Below are 20,122 nucleotides of genomic sequence, written 5' to 3'. Positions count from 1 at the left end.
TCTTATGACGGGAAATTTGAGTATGATGAAGTAATGCCTCAGCTGAGTGCCACCTTTCCGGCAACCATTAAAAATCTGTTGTCCATCTCCAATATATGTGACCTACAGGCCTGGAACCCACCTACAGGTGCCTCACAGAACAGGTGCCCAATCTGTGGTATCAGTAATTTCACTAACGCTGTCATGGCAACCGCCATAGATGACCTCGATCCTTGTCTCTTCAGTGGATTCTTTAGCCAAGTGAACAGTTCGGAATGCATTAAAAACAAGGGTTTATCAGCTGAAGATACATGTATAGAAGCCGACTACGCCATGACCTGCACACGTCTCATGTTCCGATGGAACCCCATCAACTGCACATGTGTGCTTGACAAGGACACCGAACGCAAGTTAGAGGAAGTGGGCGGAGCTCCAAGCCACGGAGCCTTATTCACTGTTGTCATGGCATCTCTGTTTGCAATATTGGCCACCTTTGACTTTTGAACAGGAATGTCTTCATATGGAGTTTTTTTAAATACCTTTATTTTCTGTTCATTGAAACTGTGTCTTATCTACCAATAATGCCTGTGTGCCTGTTTTTACATGTTATTGATACCTTTATTGCACGGTTGTGGTTTCTAAAGGGAATGTTCCTGAAATGACATATTCTGTTTATGTTCTGTTTTAACTACAAACTTTAACTATGCTCCATCAGCATTTTCATTTAAAAGATTTATTTATTAAGTGGCTGCAGCTGAACATTGTGTTTTTGTATTGTTGCATTTATATGACCGTTATGATGTTAACCCAATATTACTTCGTAGTCAGTGATAATTCTTTGCAGTTCAAGTTTTGAATAATAGGTAAATACAATAAAATGTTTTTATATTTTATTTTTATCACATAAAAATAATAAAACGAATGCAGTTGTAGAAATAAATAATATCACTTATATAATATTTACAACATTGTTTAATTTATTTGAAATCTTTTAAGAATTTCAATGACAAATATACAAAATATTCCCTGGTTATGAATTTCGTATATAACTTTTAAATACATCAAATTCAGTTAACATGAACAGGCAGTTATTCATTTTGCTACTAATCCCAAGTTGTACATCCGTGTGTTTTTTTCCGGAGGACCTATTACTCTCTTACATTTCTATCAGCAGACAGCATCGCCTTTTTGTAATATTTGCACACAAATATACTGGGAACCCCAGGATCCATGGTTATGCACTGCTAGTATAAGAATTTTGTTGGATGCACTCATGCATATTTAAAGATGAATCAATGCATAGGTACATGGTAGATTCAATAGAATTTACTTATACGACTATATATACATGTACGAAAGGTTCTAATAATCGGAATACAGTATATCTGAATTATTAATGACCCAAGGTTACATAATACATCAAGCCCCAGTACAAAGAACTACGTAAATCAGTCTTTGAACACATCTGCTACCCATACAGTAAATATTGCAATAGGCATCGCTGTATATATATACAGACACACATTATATAGTATATGAATATAATGTGAATTAAACATGACCAACTTGTAATTATAGCCATTTTCAACAACCGTACAACCCCTCCTTAACAGCTACACAACTATTTATGTCTACTGTATAAAGAGGATACTTGTTTGTTTCAGTTTAAGATCGTAATATATTTCACCGAATCACGGCGTAGCCACGAGTTAAATATTCCCTTTTGGTATTCACGAGGTGAAATATATTGCTATCTAACACTAAAACAAACAAATTTTTCGCTTAATTACATGCCTACATTGGAGTTAAAAGTCATTTAATTATGTATATATATGCGCACGTAAGTCCCAGCTCTGTGCGCTCTGATGTTTGATTTGGAACTGAGAGCGGGCTAAAAAAATTAAATAGTGAAAAATATCAAATCACTATATCCTGTTTCACAATTGTTTTTTCCCAAGAAATTGTTATGTTAATTAAAATAGCTGCTCAACTAGAATCCGGAAACTTTAACAACCTCTCTGCACACCGGACATGTTGCGTTGTCCTGAAAGTTAAAGCCAGTAAATGTGAGTGGTATAAATCTCTGAAGCAAAAATATGTGTTGCATTGTGGTTGGAAGTTGATATTTATTTCAGCAAGTAATCAAGGAAACTATATTTGAATTTCATGAGGGCACAGCCATATGCAAAAATATATTTTTCTGTGACCACGACAAAAAATATCTTACACTGCCATTTAACAAATTTACTGTGTCTTTCATTCCAACACTAATGAAAAATGTCGATTAAGTTGGCATTAATTGGGAAATTGCGTGATAAATTTTCTTCGTTAAATGGAACAGTATTTTCTTTTTGTGCGATAGGATAAGAAACTCCTCGTGTGATTGTTTCAAATATAGCAACTATAAGGCTTTCAAATGTCTACATTCCATGCGTTATTTTAAATGCATGGTCAAGCTTAACCCCCGATAAGCCAAAATACAATTTCGACCAATGATCCTTAAGTTTGACCTTGACCTTTGACTTACTGACATAAAGTCTTGCATGCTACAAGCTAGCTTCTCACGGTGAACATGTTTACCAAGTTATTTTAAAATCCCCAAATAGATAGCAAGTTATAGACTTGAAAAGCTGAAACACAAGGAATTTTTATCAATGACCCTTGAATGTGACCTTGGACGTAATAATTGACATACGTCTCCCCAGAGTGAACATTTGTGCCAAATTGTTTAAAAATAACCCGATTCATGACCAAGTGACACGAAGTACAAGCAAAAATTAAGTATTTTACCAATAACCACGAGACTTTGGTCTAGAGCTATGGGTCTTACACTCGAAACACCGTCTTCTTATTTTTAATATTTGTTCTATAGCACAGACACAATTCTTTGACTCCCATCAGCTGGTAGACTTAACCCGACTGCCCAACAACAGTTCCTAATCTAACAACCTAGGTTTTATTTCAGAAAAACAACACACTATGGTATTAAAATTCATTATACCATTTTTGAGAGCAGTATAGAATCTTTTCCATAAGTAGTTTACCTGCTACATAATATAGCCTTTACATGAAAATACACCCAAACTAACCACTTATGTACAAAGACAGGCTATTTTCATTGTTCAGTAGCTTTTGACAATGTAATCATACATATTTTATTACGTTTTTTTGTGTACATGTACATTTATGGAGAAAATTCGTCAGGAAACATTTTTTGCATTATGCAGTAAATGTTTATGCAACCATTCTTAAGAATAATGCAATAAAATTGAGCTAACCTATATTGTGTTGCTTTTGTATAGCTTTTTCTCACAAAGCAAGTCCTAAAACTGATGCCTAAACTATGACTGCTTTTTAAATTGAAGTATTTGATATAGCCACGGTCATTGATCATGCGCTACTTCTTCTGTAATTGTCATATGTGTATTTGATAGGTATTTCCTAATGCCATCGTAATAGAACATGTGTTACTTATTTCTACTTATGTGAAGGTATGTGGTATATTTTTTAAGAAAATGCGAGTCATTTGTCTCCTTCTTGGTAATAGTTAAATACTAAAAGTGAAAACATATCAGAATACAGTAAACCTACTTTCAACCATGGGTCAATACAGGAGTCATGGAATATATGGAGACAGGGCAATGTTTTCTGTGTATCTCCAGTCTTGTATTCCTCCATACACACGCTGCAGCCCTCCGTCTGTCTGTCTCTCTGTGTGTATCTCTTGGTCGGCAGCGTGGAGCATGCCTCCGAGGACAGGCCACTAGTGACACTTCCCAAATTATCTCCCAGTTCCAGCAGAGCCTGTTTGTAAAAAATATCTCTTTTAAAAATATGCTTTAAAAGGATCTAATACAAAATGGTTATTTTTGTACTTCTGGCGTTAGATTTGCTTCGATCAAGATTCGTGTAGAAAAGAACGTTCTGGATTTTACTAGAATCTGAAGTGGAGAGATGAACCACTTGTTATCTACCAAAGCTTGACGCCTTCATAATAAGATAAGAAAGTGTATGGCAGAATATTGTATGTTGGCATATAACTGCCGTATAATGACCTGCATGATAACGTTCGCGAATTGTTTCGTCTTGGCCACTTAATTTTCGCGATAATTATCTAGCTATCTAGTAAAGATTCGCGATTTGTTTTCGGTAAGGTAAACATGATTAGACTAAAAGCAGACTTAAAAGTTACCAGAACTGCCAGCTGTTACCTTTTCATGCTGTACAACACTTAAAGGTTAGTTAGTTAGCTAGTTATTATGCTACTTACTAGTATTAAGTGGAATACGCACACCACAACTAAATAATCACACCTTCAAAATCTGATAACATGATTCTCTACTTATCTTTACTCTGAATGTGATTTATATGATTCTCTGTTTAAATGGATATTCTATATCTTACCTCATAACTGTTTCCGACATTGCTCAAGCCATGTTCATTCAACATTGAAGGAATCCTGTTAAAGTTCTCTCTTCTGCCCATCTGTAACAGGAAGCAGTGTCAGGGTATATTGACAAAACATTTATATATATATATATAACGATGCTTTTGAGTTCCTTTATGTTTCTAAATATACAGGAACAATGAAGAATTTGATGTATTAGTATGTCACTTATAGTGGCTATGGTGGTCAACTATTTATTTTCTTCAGTAACACCACAGGGGGTACATGTAAAGTGAGTCTGTGTCCAAATATGGTGGCGAAAATGTGAAAAATACCGTTTTATTGCCCTGCATGTAAACTACAGCTACCTAAAAAACAAAGCATGTGCTTGTTCTTTACCTGAAAGAGTACCCTCAGGAACTCCAGCTGAGCTTCGTTCTGCTCTCGGCGCTGAGATTGGTGCTGATGCTGGAAATCCTGAGTCTGCAACAAAAGATGGCGCCATTATTAAAAAGAACAGTGTGTCGTCACCTCCATTGCATGTAACTTATTACTCCAAATAAAACCCCATTCCCATGCCTGTTGTATACCTGCGACAGTCTCCTGTGGTGGTTCTGGAACTCGAGCTGTTCCTCATCAAGGTATTGGAGCGGAAATTGGTGAAAAGGCTGGAACTCTTGTTGACTGGCGGCCATTTCCTGTAAATTAAATTTACTTAAACTATTAAGTGGAAGCCTTTTTTTTATTTCAAATAACTGCGAGACGGACCTTGACCCTATAGACACCAAAAGGATACTCATGGTACCTCTTTACAAAAGCCTCAGACACAATAAGTTTCATCACTATACATTCACAACAAGTTTCATCACTATTCCAACCAGAGCTATTGAGAGGAGTGTATAATCTATTTATAGTCACATATACATTGACTCCATTGTCCTCAAATACTATCAAGAGATATGTCTTCACATGTGCAAAATATATACCAAGTTTCAAAACTAAAATGTATACCTTACTTTTGAGCGAAAACAATGTTTTCTATTTTAATTTTTAAGTCACAGCGACCTTGACACCACCAACTCCAAAAGGAGTCATAATCTTCATATAGACTAAGTTTCATTACTACTCTGCATACATAAATCTTACTAAAATTAAACCTTGGTTGAAGTTGACTTGATTAAAGAGTCAATGTCGTCAATTGTTTTATCGATTTTATTATCATTTTACCAGGTCATTATAACAATCATAAACATGGCTTTGCTAGTATTAGAGGAATATGAACCCAGTTAAAGGATTGACATGAATACATTCACAATTCACAGAATTGTAGGTGTGCAAATATTCAGGAATAATAAGTATGTGACACGATGTTTACAGAAATGAAATCTGGATGTAAAATGTTGTATGTTACATCCCGATTTCTTTTTTCTTGTGATTTCATATATGTATATACTGAGGTGAAAATACACATACCGGTTGTATGTCCTCGAAGGGTCTACTCCATTCATGTTGCATTTGATGATCGTCCTGCAGAAATCCTGTATATAAAGGTCAAATTTGAAAGTATAAAACAATCATTATGCATTCATTCTATAAAACAAAATCGACAATTATAAATAGTTCAATTTCTTATAAAATGACCCTTCCAATGAGCAGATTCATCAACATTTTATTGACATTTACAAAACAATACCAATTACCTGCAGGTTGTTGGGCTAGTATAGGGAACGCGCTAGGCCCAGCCTCATCCCATTTGTCCCCGCCTCCACCACTTTTATACTCATCTCCCTGAAGAGACATGGCCAGCTCATGGTCAACAGTCTCCTGTTGTAACCTCTCCCGATCTTGACCTCTGCCCAGTCCTCGAGGTTCATGTCCCCTGTTCTGATACGGAAAGCCTCCCCATCCTCTGTTTCTACCATGTTGGCCACCCCTTTGCGCCATTTCTTGCACTGTAAGGGCAAACATTCTGTCTTGCTGCTCTTGCTCTTCCCGGTCAGCTCGTATTAATTCCTCCAAATGCAGGCGATCTTGATCTTCCTGTCTCTGTCTTTCATGGTTTAACTCTTCCTGTTAATAAGAGTGCTGATAAGCATACATTTACATAATTTACATAACTATCACATTTTGGTTTTCAGTTGTATCGATAACGAGATGAAAGGAAATGTCATTGACAGTCTCTTCGGGTAGTGTAATACTGAATATGGCTAAATTAGAATTTTGTTACTTTTAATAGTTTGATGATTTTCACACAATTGCAATCAAATATTAGGGAAGTTAGTGTAAGCACAGCTTAACAAAATAATTTAAGTTATTTTTCCATTTTCATCAAACCCTTTACGAATTTAATATGTTGACTGCTTGAAGCTCCCTTTTATGAACAATTGACAATTCTAGGGTTATAACTCTGATTCTTGATTAATCAAACTTGGTCAACATATTATTACCATAAAATGGGTAAATATTCGATGAGGAAGTGAACGGATAACAAAGTGTGTCATCGCAGACGATATGGACAACGCTTTGGACGACAACCATGACAATGTAATAGAACATGATCCCAGACGACTGCCATGCTTTTATTTCAAAATTTACAAGGCTATATTGTATGCAGATTTATTCCAAGTAAAACAATATATATATATACATTTAATTAAAATGTTACCTGCATATATCTAGCAATTTGTTCATCCTGTTCACTGTTGTTCGGGCGAAGCACATTATCCTCTTCGACAAAATATATCCCATAACTTCCATTTGCCTGCCCCATCAGTAAACACTGGCTTTCCCTTTTATGAGCAGACCGTGTTTATATGGCTTGGTGAGGTTCTCTATTCGATGAAAATATAAGACATAATTTATCTGTTTGTTTTACATTCAGTCGAATAATTCTTTGTGAACGCCACGCCCCATATGTAGAGACTATGTCCAATCCGTAGACACTGTTTTTCTGTTGTATGCTACTTGTCGAGGTTGTTCATTCACTTGAATTTCTATTGCCCATATCTCGTTAAATATGTAGGCGTTACATGTGCTTATAACGATATGTATATTAATATGTAATTCTGAATAACCGGTAAACTAACGAAAGTGTTTTTTTCTTTATGCAGTTGAGGTTCTACATATGGGACAATGATCTTTGTTCTTGTGTCTTAAACTCAATGTATAGTTGACATACTAAGTATGTTGGAGATAATCATTTGTTATAACGTGAGGAATATATATAATTTTGAGTTGTCGACTACTGGGCTTGTCCCTATAGTTGTATTATCATTGTTATGAACTACAGCAGAATATATGAAACATTCTAAAGAGCGGTCTTTTTTCGAACTATATATTGTTTTAACTGTTTTCCGAGCATTTTTACACACAAATATATATGTATATTTAAAGTCTCAAAACTCTACAAATTAACAATTTGTTTTTTAAAAAACCTCGGCCTAGTCGACCTCTGTTCCTTCTCAGTCCTGTCTTTCTGGGTAGCGGCGGATTGTTCTTTCGGAAGATTTGTCCACCAAGTTATGCTTTCCCGGGACTTTGTTCAACTTGAAAAATGACTTTCGCCATGGGTTGTTGGGCAAAATGACCGATTTCAATACATATGTATGCCAAATGGCGACAATATTAAACATACTGTCCACGGTTTTATGATTAAAGTATAATTAGATTAAAACTTTCAGGGTAGTAATTAAAACTGCCCATAAAATAGTCATTTTAAAACTTACAGTGCCGATAGGCAAAATCTTTGTATACAGATATATTAAACTGTAACATGAATGATGGTGGGAGAATAATCATGTCACATTACCAAATAGCATTCAAGTGTATGGGTAAGCGTTAACGTGGGATATGTGAAAATAAAAAAAATACAGAAAAGAAGGGCTAAGACAATTTAAGCCTCTTGATTTTTTTTTGATTTTTTTAAAATGCCTAAAACAGTTAAGGCAATGATTCTATTGAAGATTTTTCGACTATTTTTCATCATTGTATATCAAATGATATACATTCTGCTGAAAACTACTAGGCATGCGATTTTTCCAGCAATCATGATTTTGAAAACTTAAATTGCATGCTTGAGGAACAAGATGATTCTATTACAGGTACTTTCGTACATATCTATATAGGTAACGACCCTTGCAATCCAAGTAAACACCGGGGAATGGCGTTAGAGAGCTGTGTTGCATTTTTTACCGGTATACCAAATTAACGAGTAAACACATTGGCAAACAAAAATGACATTCCGAGCGATTCTCAATTTGAGGGACGGTCTACTACAAATGCTTTTTTGTTTGCAATTCAATTGTGCAAAAAATGTTAAATAATAAACACAGATTGCATTGTGCTTTTTATGATATGAAACGTGCTTTCGACATTGTTAGTTTAAATAGCCTCTGGTTAAATCAGATAGATCAGGAATAGATGGAAAACATGCTTAGAATTGATAAGAATATAAATGCATGTGTTAAAAAAATAGATCGCTGTCCGAATATTTTGACTGTGCTGTCGACCTTAAGCAAGAGGGGATAATGTCTTCGATCATATTTGCTCTTTTCTGTAATGGCCTTTGAGAAGATGATCCGCTATGCTGTCTTACTGTTGACGATATTGACGTCATTTGCTGATGAAATTCTTGTTTGTGGAAAAACTGTCGATGACTTACAAAAACGTATAAAAAGGTTACATGACTACTGTGTTTAATGGGGTCTAGAACAAAACAAGGGCCATGGTTTTTGGTAAAAGGGGCAAAGTACAATAAAAATGGTTAAGATAAGATGGTCAAGAATGGGATAAGAGTGAGGTTTGTGCACATAAACTGGTTTAAACTCCCAGTAAATTTACATTTTACTGACCGTTCCAAGGCGGTACCTAACAATTCTTGATAAACATACCTATTTTTTTATATATATAGTATGTATGCACTGTGCTGTTTGTGGAGTTTTGTGCTGTTCTTCTTTGTTTCTTGTTTATGATTTTGTGTTCTACTGGCTTTGGCGTTTGCCCAGTGCCACTAAACCGGATTTATGTTTAAACTTTTTACTACTGAGCTTGTTTCTGTAGCCTTTTGCATAAATATTAATCGACAATAAGTACATTAAAACGATACCTTGGAACTGTTTTTAACTTCACCGGATCCTTTTTAAATCAAGAAACTATTGCAGGGAATGGTCTTAATGCTCCAAATGTACTTATTAATAATATTAAATATATTACTAGATAAGGTTCATGTTACAAGGTATCTATAAACATATTTATACAACTGGTTATTTACTTATTATTTGCGATTTTCACTTAGTAACTGGTAAAACGAATCTTATCTAGTTAACCAGTTAGTAAGTTACTTACTAAGTGGAGTTCGCAAATCATTACTAGATAGCCAGTTACTGCTAAAAGTCAAAAGTGCATTTATAGAATTAAGATAAGTGGTAACACGAATCTTATTTAGATAACCAGTTTTTATGTTACTTATTAAATGGAATTCGCAAACCATTACCAGTAAACCTGGTAATGTTGTACAGCTAAAAAATGGTAACAGGTGGCAGTTCTGGTCACTTTCATGCCTTTTTTTATAAACAAGATAGATAGATAATCATCGCGAAAATTGAGTAGCTAACACGAAACAATTCGCGAACGTTAACAGGTTATCCTACGGCAGTTATATGCCACCATAAAAAGGGCCATGCCTCTGCCTATCCTAGTTAGAAAATATTTTTTTGTTAAAAGAAGTTTGATGACTATAGGAACATTTTTTTAATGTACCATTCTTATGTAGCTGAAACATTTAAGATAAGAGAGCAAAGATAGCCATATATCGCACACCTAACAAAGGGTTCTAAAGTTACTGATCGGACAACATACCGTGCGCCGCCCGCAACAACGCTCACCCGTATGAAACAATAACTAAGAAAGATACCCCACATAGATAAATTGATAAAACGGCTACCTAAGGCACATTCTTGTGAAAATATTTTGAAATCGGCCCAATCGTTTTTAACGCAAAGAGTTTTCCACATAGACAAAAAAGTGAAAACTAGCCCTGCCCCTGGCGGTCATGTTTTCTTAATAATCACAATGGAGTGAATGAATTTGATAAATGGACGCCTATGGAACATTGATTTGAACTTATTTTGAAAACGGGTCATAGGTTGCTGAAGAGAAGATTTTCAAAAATTGCCATATACACATATTGTGGTAACTAGGATCGCTCCTGGCAATTACGTTTTTTTTAAGAATCAACATGGCGTAGAGGAATAAGGCAGAGGGTCACCTTAGGAACACTACAATCAAATTAAATTGGGCTAATAGTTTCTGTAGAAAAAAAAAATCAAAATTTTCCATTCGGACATGTAATGAAAGGTACACTGGCGGCCATGATTTTAACGAATCAACATGGTGTAAAGGAATTTGATACAGTGTCAACTATTATGCTTATTTATGTGAAATTATTTTAAATTTGTCCAGAGGATTCTGAGGAGAGGATTTCCAAATTTCCATATAGACATATATAGCGATCGATAATTGCTCCCTGGCGACCAACGACTTGTTACCGAATCAACATCGGGTGAAGGAATTTGATACAGGGTCATCTTAAGAGCATTTCTGTGAACTTATGTTGGAATCAGGGCAGCGGTTTCTGGGAAGAAGATTTCCATTTTTTTCTTAGTTTGGTTGCCAGAGCTCAGCATATAACTACTTTTATTTAAGGAATCCGGAGGAGGATCACCCAAGAAACATTCCTGCGAAGTTTAGTTGAAATTGTTCCAGTTTTTTAGGAAAAGTTGTTCGAATAGTAATGTTGACGACGGACGGACGACGACGGACAATCAACCTATCACAATATCTCATGCTAAGAACCCGGAGGAGGATCACCCAAGAAACATTCCTGCGAAGTTTAGTTGAAATTGTTCCAGTTTTTTAGGAAAAGTTGTTCGAATAGTAATGTTGACGACGGACGGACGACGACGGACAATCAACCTATCACAATATCTCATGCTAAGGACTTCATGCTCAGGTGAGCTAATATACACTTGTTAACTGCCTGTTCCATAGAATAATCATAATTTATGTTATGCCTATCAAATTCTTTTTACATATCCAATAGTGAAAATACAGCATTCCGTATTGAAAAATCCGTATCATGATACTGTTGTTTTCTGATTCCGTTTCGTGCGAGTACCGTATGTAATATAAGAACTACTTCCGCGTTGCTTAAGCTAGCGTGACCAAAAAAGCTGGTAAAACCTGTCAATTTTAAAATACATTAAATAAACTAACATTACTCACGCTCCAGAAACACGAATTTCCCTCAATTCTGCATATTATAATCGTCAAATAAAATAAATAATAATAAAATATTTTGTTCTAATTTGGCTCAATTAAGTTTTGCTGTAGAAGCCTCAATTGACTTCATTTCACAAAACTACGTAACACATTCAAATTCATACGCGCATTTGACAGATGGCGGTAAATTAAATGAAATAGAACCCCCCAAAAAAAATAAAAAATAAAAAAAAATAAATAGGCAGGTATATAATAAATGGAATATAACGATAAAACTCTTTTCTAGGGACACCAGAAAAGCGTCCCATCATAATATCCCATATATCTTATATACCAATGATTTCAACCATTGATGATGTGCATTTTATATTTTTTAATAATTTTTGAATAACGCACCCTAATATTTCACTCAAAACGGGCCAGAACTCGTACACATATGATTGAGTGTCTTAAAGTAAACACGATTTATTACCTTATCATAACAAATTGGTAATTGAAATAACAAAGAGAAATACTAAACATGAAACGAACTAGGACAAAGTGGTATTAAGTACGTTCTAAATAACGGGCCAGATTTAGCAGTGTTGCACACTTCGCCTATTCTTTTATGATTCTCCGGTGTTATATTTCGGAGCACACAGGCGTACACTGAGGGGCTATACTGAGTCATTTCACATAAAGCAAATGAATTTTTGCCAGTATAGTACAAGGTGCTTATGAGTTTAATGTACGCCAACTTTATGGGAGTTGTACTCATTATTTCTTATCCTTTTCTTAATTTAATAATCATAACAGAAACATTGGCTGGTGTAAATATTCTTTTCATTCAAATAGCTGTTTATAGTGTTTCTTCAACCATAAACAATGATACTCTGTATATGTGAGGGTGCAAATATAAAAACATAAATTTTAAGACGAAGGAGTTTATATAAATCAATTTATGTGAAGCACTTTTTCATTTAATATTACCAAGGACAGGCTGACCTGGGCTTGTCACCATGGTGTAATTTGTCCTTTAAATTAGTATAGCATAATATTTCATTTTTACCATTTGAAATTTTATCTATACAAGGGTCGTTTTGTTGACTTTCGTAAAAGGAATTCATACACGTTTTGATTCCCTAATTTTGAGTGGTTTTCTACTGTAACAAAACCCCGATGTTTTTTTTAAATAAATTATTTTAAGACTTAGTCATATTGTTTTTAATTGAGTCTTACATTGCATTCAATCAATACTAGTGAACTATTTTAATGTTATACTTGCTTCTATTGACATATTTTACCCGTTCCGTGCTATTTTTATCTGATTGTCGAGTATAACTTCTTTATTATTATCGTCTGCTTCTATGTAAATGTCGGAGGGCCCCCTTACTATGGAGTCATGTGACACTGTATGCGTAGCCTTATCGGTATCGGCGTCTTAATTTTATCTTAATGAAACAATAATAATTACTTAAACATAAAATAAGATTCAAAATTATTCCGAAACTAAAACTCAGTTTCTTTTTCAACTATTCATTTTTGATTGCATTTTTCTCTTCCATATTTACTGTCAACAGTGTAAATAATAAAAAAAAATTGTGGATATATTACCTGCTAATTTCGTATGAACAAAGAAATTGGTCCAATAAGAATAAACTATTTTTAAGATTATCTTTTGATGTTTTATTCAATGTTGAGTTTTCTTTTCATTCACTTGTGCAATGCTTACTGATCTGAATCACTTTAATTTAGTCAAAACGTCAAAGGAGACTGTTGAGATCAGGCGGTTAAAATGTAACGTCGAAAATGAAAGATCCGGATGTGAATACAGAAGAAAGAGTGCTTGTGTTCAAGTATCAATATTTTATTAAAATTGAATGAAAAAGAAGCAAAACATGTTCTTTTTTGCAGAGAACTTGACTGAATTTGACACTCTATTGCAGAAATTGATAGTTTTCAGTGTAAATATTGGAAAAATCATAGCTTTTGGAAGTCTGAAAATTAGTTGTTTGTAGCCTATTGACTCCTTGGCGGAGAGTTATGTATTTGGACTTAATTTTGACAGTCGTGTCAATTGTCAACATGGTGTTTTCTTGTGATTATATTTTGTGTCTTGAATTGTTCTAGAGATGCCATGTCCTTGTTTTTCAATTGGGATGTGTATAAAGTCAAAAGCCAGGTTAGTGTGTATGAAAGTAATATAGTAGTAGTATAGTAAAAATAACTGTGGTCTCACGCCTTATGTCCGAGAACACTGCTGTTCGAGAAACACTCGCCTTCTGATCCTCGATCATGGTGGCAGTGATCTATTCTGCTTGTCAGGGGAGATCACTGCGTAGGAAAACACAACGCAATAAACAATGTGAACATTAAAATATGTTTAAAACAAAATAATAATGATAATGATAATGGGTCATGTGAAATATACAAGATTTTTTTTTAAAAGTTCAAAGATGGAGAATGATACATATTATCATGATTATAAAATTATATCATGTGAACAAGGAACACTATAAAATTATATCATGTGAACTAGGAACACTATAAACCTATATATCATGTGAACTAGGAACACTATAAAATTATATCATGTGAAAAAGGAACACTATAAAATCATATCACGTGAACAAGGAACTCTGAAAATATTATCTAAACAAGATTGCCAGAGGTTCAGTATTTAAACTGTCAGGAAACAATATCAACAGGTCAAACGGCTAAAATAGCTAATGATATTATCTTGTTACTAATCCAGAATAAAAGTAATGAAACACAATGGATAACATTTCTATGACAAGTAATATTAAACTTATGCAGTTTAATGGATATAGAAAAAAAATCAACAAACTCATACCGATTAGAAACAAAACATTATAAATTTGTCACTGGAAAACGACATATATTAAAGCACATACTTGAAATAACAAAATGAAACAAATAATTATTTTCTTAAAAAAAACATATAGCATTCATTCTTTGACCTTGTATATACAATTATTTAAAATAAAGGTAAAGGCATTGGAGGTGATGGTGTTTTTGTCATTAGTAGGTTGTGTGAGCTCCACCTTCGCTAAAATACAAAAAAAATGGCCCATTAGCGATATGATTGGCCTTGGAGCGTCTCGTGAGAAATGCTGTAAATCAATTGACTGACGCAATACATTATGTTTAACCTGAACTCCCGTACCATAAAAAGCAAAAGTACACTTCCCTAAAGCTAATACTTATTTGTACATCAGACATATTTTTTGTTCACATATTTTCTTTTTTATATTTTCCTAAACAAAAGACATTGTTGTTAATATGCGTGTTCCAGCTTAAGGGCTTATGTAAATGATTTTCAAGAGATTTTTGTCTAAAATGTGGTATGAACCTGCCGTAGAGGACATTGCACTTCGGACATTTCAGGATGGCAAAGGGATGATCTTCTTTCTTGAACAGACATTCGGTGTGCATAATTCGTTTTTAGGGTATCGTCCTCAAGTTTTATATACTGTATGTGGTTTACATTTTGTTATTATATAGGGGGACTTCTATGGATTGAATGCCATAATTCAGTCGACCTCCTATAGTTGGAGTTGATCACGGTCGATCTGAAGATCTTATATTCGTGTCTTCGTATGTCTGTATATTCCCATGTAATATGCAACAGCCTCTGGTATGGCAATTTGTCGAATGTTTTGGACAAATCAAGTAGAATAATGTTACATTATTGTACTGTCCTTGGTTACCTAGCAAGGTCGTTAATGGTAAGAATGAGTTGCGTTTCACATGAACTTCTTTGACGAAACCCATTGCTTAGTAGTTGTAAGTACATGTATGTTGTTAAAGCCTAGATGTTTCAATATAGACCTGGTGATAATATGTTTAAATAGTTACATGAGGCCATTGTCTGAGACATGGGCCTGTAGTTTGCTGGTTTTATTACACTTCTTGAATATTGACATTAGCAGTTTTAAATCACTTGGAATACTAACAGAATCCACTGATTCTTCGAAAATAAAATACTGGTGATAGTTCAAAGGAAAGTTGTTTTGATATTCTAGTTTGGCGCTTGTCTGGATCAGCGACTTTATAAGGTTTAATATCTTGAAGGAGCTTTTCAACGCAGGCATGTGGCATATTGATGTAAGGCATAGTTGGATTGGGATTTTGACCTCTATAGTGGAAAAGTAAGGTTAACTTTTTTATGTATTTGCTTTTGATTGGCTTTCCTCATTCGAAGTCACAGTATTGTCACATTTCTTGCCCTTGATGATACTCCAGAATGATTTAGGTTATATTCTCTGTTTCTGGATCTACAAGGTCATCCTCGTTAACCCCATCACTGACTGAATCTTATTGAGCTCGTTTTGGATGATACAGCATAGCAGACAACAGTCAAACATATTTATCACTATTGAGCTGAAATAAAATCATGTTGAACTTTAAGTGTCTTTTTTTAATTAATCTTTCCCACAACCGGATTTTCTACGAGGTGGCTTATTCCGGTTAACAATTGGTCGGTTTGTCAAGAAGATATCCAATATTTTTCTTGTCGCGTTGGTGTTTTCATACTGATTGATTGTATATATTGGAGGTCGCTTCCAGGTGGTCTACGTAGTCTTGCAATTTTAAGAAATTGTTTTCCAGCTGAAAATATTTTAGCAAAAAAAAATGCTTTGATCTCAGTCCGTAGTTAAATTTTGTCAATGACACATGAGCCAAAAAGAACTCAACCATAGCAGTCAACCTTGTATTAAAGTACACCCTCGTAATCAGGAGTGACTAAATCTGAAGATTGACGAGAAGCAGTGAGCCATGTTACTGTACCAATCTGTATATCAGGTTCTGTAACATAGCAACCAGTATCTATTTGTGGAAGAACTGTCTTCAGTTTATTAAAAGTACTCATTTATATGGTTCTTGTGCAGTATAATTGCTAATAATAGTGTAAGAATAGAAGTGAACTATTGGCGGATGAACAAGAATGTTTTTTCTCTCTAAAAGTTACAGTATGCTTGTAAATTAAAATAGTGTTTTGAGTTTGATAAATCATTTCTATGCTAAAGCCATGTATTTCGTTAAAATAACCTTTAATAGTGTCGTAGGTATTAACCAAGGTGAAAATCTCCCCCCCCCCCCCTATAGTTTTTTCTATTTCTCTTAATTATTTTGTATCGGAGTTGTCAAACTTCATTTCCTTTTCTTCTGATACATAAATAGTTGATGATGTTGATGTATTTTAAATTATTCTTACTTTTGAATGCATATGAGATGTATGAGTATTGTATATAATGACATCTATCTGATTATACGGATACAACTAAAGGTGTATTTTTTCATAAGGTAAATTGAGAAATAACGTTTTTACTGTGACAATGCCTTGCGTTAGAAACTGTATTAATTTGTTTTGTAACCAGAGCAGAACAGAACAGAACAGAACAGTATTTTATTCACGAAAACTACATAGGTTGTTGTGTCATATAAATACATTTAAACAAATCAATCTACAAGACATTAGGTAATAGCTAGGGATGCAAACGCATGGCAAAAGAAATATTCGAATATCCAGTAATCCTTTCCAATGAATATTCGATTACCAAAATACACCGTTTAGAATTTGTTGTAAACTAGTTTTATTCGCTAATGTAAAAACCGGAGCATTTTAACCAGCGACAGTCCCTGATTTTCCCCAAATTAGCCTCTGAAATCCCCATTTTCAGAAATAAAAAAAGCAATTTTGAATTTTGGACAAACAAAAAACAAACAAAATTGAACAATTTCAATTCCACTGCATTCATATTTGTAAACAATGCGAAATTCGAAGATCGATTCCTGGTTGCATGACGTTATACGCCAACGGAGGGTCGTTCCGAAGAGCGAGCAGCCTCATTCTGTGATGGACCTTTACTGAATATAAGGAAACACGTAGCAATAAACATAACATTGTACTGAAACTGAAAAACAATTTAATGACCCAGATCGATTTCAAGCATTGCATTGCATTTTTTCATTCAAAGTGGTGAAATTAATAAAAAGGTGCAAAAAAACGTTTGGATTTGTTGTCTGTTTGGAGCGCCAATGTTTTAAAAATAAAGTTCACCATAACCGTCACATCAAAACCAATTTGTCTATTCTACTGACCATGATCATTGTGCCTATTAAAGACTAAACAAGAAGTCATTTTAAAGTCAATGATTTGGAAACGAAGCGTGCATAATTTTTAAGCTCATCTGCTTTCTAAAGAAAAAGTCTGGGTATTGTAACCTTTACTAAGACAACCTTGTTGTTGAAGTTGTCGTAGTGCAAACTTTAGCCTTGTTCATTACTATTTAAAGATATTAAAATGGAACCTTAAACATGGTCTTGCGATACACAATATGCACATGTACATCAAGGCAAATCACTGTTAAGTTATGCCTCCTATTCGACAGAAAGAAGACGAGTCTTGGTCTTGGCTCCATGGAGCTCTTGTTCTAGTAAAGGTCATCTTGACCTTTGACCTAGTGACCCAACATTAATACAGTTAACTATCAATGACTTATTTGCATAACAAGTTTGAAGACCCTACACCTAGTCATTCAACATTTATTGATCGGCAACACCAGACAGATTAATACCCGAGTTTCAGCCATGCTTCGCAGGCGTCACATAAACAACACAGCAGTTTCAGCATTCATACTTAATGTATAATAATAATAATAATAATAATAATAATAATAATAATAATAATAATAATAATAATAATAATAATTACAACAATATATAAAAATATATAAAAATAATTGAATAGTAACATATTTGTTGCTGGCAAACAATAATAATGTAATAATATGAATGCAAAATATAATATCACTGATATAATAAATACATCATTGTTTAATATCGTTGAAATCTATTAACAATTGCAATGGCAATTTTACAAAATATTCCCTGGTAATGAATTTCGTATATTATGTTTTCTATACATAAAAAACAGTTCACATGAACAGGCAGTTATTCAGTGTGCTCATAGTCCAAAGTTGTATACCCGTGTTTTTTTCCGGAGGACCAATTATTCTTATACAGAACAGAAAACAAGTTTATTTCCACACATAACATCACACATATATACATCAATGAAGTAGACTATGATAGTCCATGATCATTTCCATTATTTAACACTTGCTTGGCGGTGATTATATGTTTTTTTAACTAGTTGAGATATTTTACAGTAACAAAAATAGTAGAAAATGTTAATCAAAAGAAGAATTATTAATCCTTATTACAACTATATAACGGCTGGCATTAAAACATATAATAATAATGTATCATGTAAAGTAATGAATTTTTTTCTCTGAGCAAATGCTTTATACACGAAAATAGAAAGATTCTTTAACAAAACAGTATGATCTGTATTCAGCAATTCTATGGTTTTAAACATATTTGGATTAGAGCGATAATATCTAGGAATATATTTAGATATAATATTTGTATACAGGCTGCATTCAACCAAGAAATGAAATTCGTCTTCTAAGACATTACAATGTGGGCAAAGTCTTTGTTCCAAAATTGTATTATTCCACCTACCAACTTCTATATTTAATCGATGCGACGATAATCTCAATTGGCTTAAAGCCAAATTCTGAATTTCTGTACATTAACACACTTAAGATAGGGTTTTAGTTCAAAATCAGAAATGTTTCTATAAAATAAAGCTCTTGAGGAGTCTGACAATCTGCTGTTTAAATTTTGAACATAAACTCGTATTCTTTGCTTTAAAAATAAAACAAAATTTGATATATCACCAACTCCTTGTGCAAGCCAAACGTGATGAAACCCCATATTACTCAATATTGTTTTAACATGTACTGCCCAGTTTGTTTTATTTGGAAATTTTATAACATCATTAATCATTACATTATAGATTACATATTTATCAATCGGCATACTTAAAACTTTAAGCCAGTATTTAATAATATTTATAATGCATTGCGACAGTAGATCTAATCTGCCCGTCTCTGCATAAACAAAGTCATTTTGTGTTGTTGTTTTAACCGATAGTACATATTTTATGAATTGGGTGTGTATCCTTTCAATTGGCAATCGTTTTGAAAATATCCAAACTTCTGAACCATATAATAGGATAGGTCTAATAAGTTTGTCAAAAAGTTTCAATTTATGTTCAGGTGTTATATTAGTAAATTTGTTCAAATATTTTCTTAATTTAAAAATTGCTTTATGTGCTTGGCCAGATAACGTTTTGGTAGCATGCATAAGTGAACCCCCTGAGCTAAAGACTATACCTGTTTTGCTTATATTGACCTTAAGTTTCCATGTGTTACAATATTCCTTTAAAAATCCTGTGTCGACCCCTTTGGCCCCTTTGAGATATAATACTTCCTCTAGATCGTTAATATACAATGAAAATAATAATGGCGATAGGCATTCTCCTTGACGTACACCTAAATGACTTTCAAACTCTGCACCTAACTCGTTTTGGTGTTTAACTCTTGAATACACATGATTATACATAGA

General features: G+C 33.9%; 1 protein-coding gene across 1 annotated transcript; it reads right to left on the bottom strand.

The window, feature by feature from the left end:
• Window positions 1–855: 855 nt before the first annotated feature.
• LOC128230329 (putative cyclin-dependent serine/threonine-protein kinase DDB_G0272797/DDB_G0274007) lies at window positions 856–13,353 on the bottom strand. The gene is made up of 9 exons (XM_052942512.1): window positions 13,238–13,353; window positions 7,032–7,197; window positions 6,067–6,436; window positions 5,840–5,904; window positions 4,957–5,064; window positions 4,766–4,849; window positions 4,384–4,464; window positions 3,571–3,783; window positions 856–2,023 (listed from the first exon to the last, which is right to left on the bottom strand). The coding sequence occupies exons 2-9, from the start codon at window positions 7,134–7,136 to the stop codon at window positions 1,970–1,972; spliced, it is 1,080 nt and encodes a 359-aa protein (XP_052798472.1). The 5' UTR covers window positions 7,137–7,197; window positions 13,238–13,353; the 3' UTR covers window positions 856–1,969.
• Between the last annotated feature and the right edge of the window lie 6,769 nt (window positions 13,354–20,122).

Source organism: Mya arenaria, chromosome 4 (genome assembly GCF_026914265.1).
Source record: "Mya arenaria isolate MELC-2E11 chromosome 4, ASM2691426v1".
Lineage (NCBI taxonomy): Eukaryota > Metazoa > Mollusca > Bivalvia > Myida > Myidae > Mya > Mya arenaria.
This window is presented reverse-complemented; position numbering and strand designations above follow the sequence as displayed.

Bases quoted from the DNA above. Each gene is read 5' to 3' on its own strand.
- LOC128230329 (XM_052942512.1), bottom strand. From the start codon at position 7,136: ATGGGGCAGGCAAATGGAAGTTATGGGATATATTTTGTCGAAGAGGAT. The intron at 6,437-7,031 runs GTAACATTTTAA...TCTTATTAACAG, and splicing joins AAATTGCTAGATATATGCAG to GAAGAGTTAAACCATGAAAG. The intron at 2,024-3,570 runs GTAGGTTTACTG...TTTAACTTTCAG, and splicing joins GTATTGACCCATGGTTGAAA to GACAACGCAACATGTCCGGT.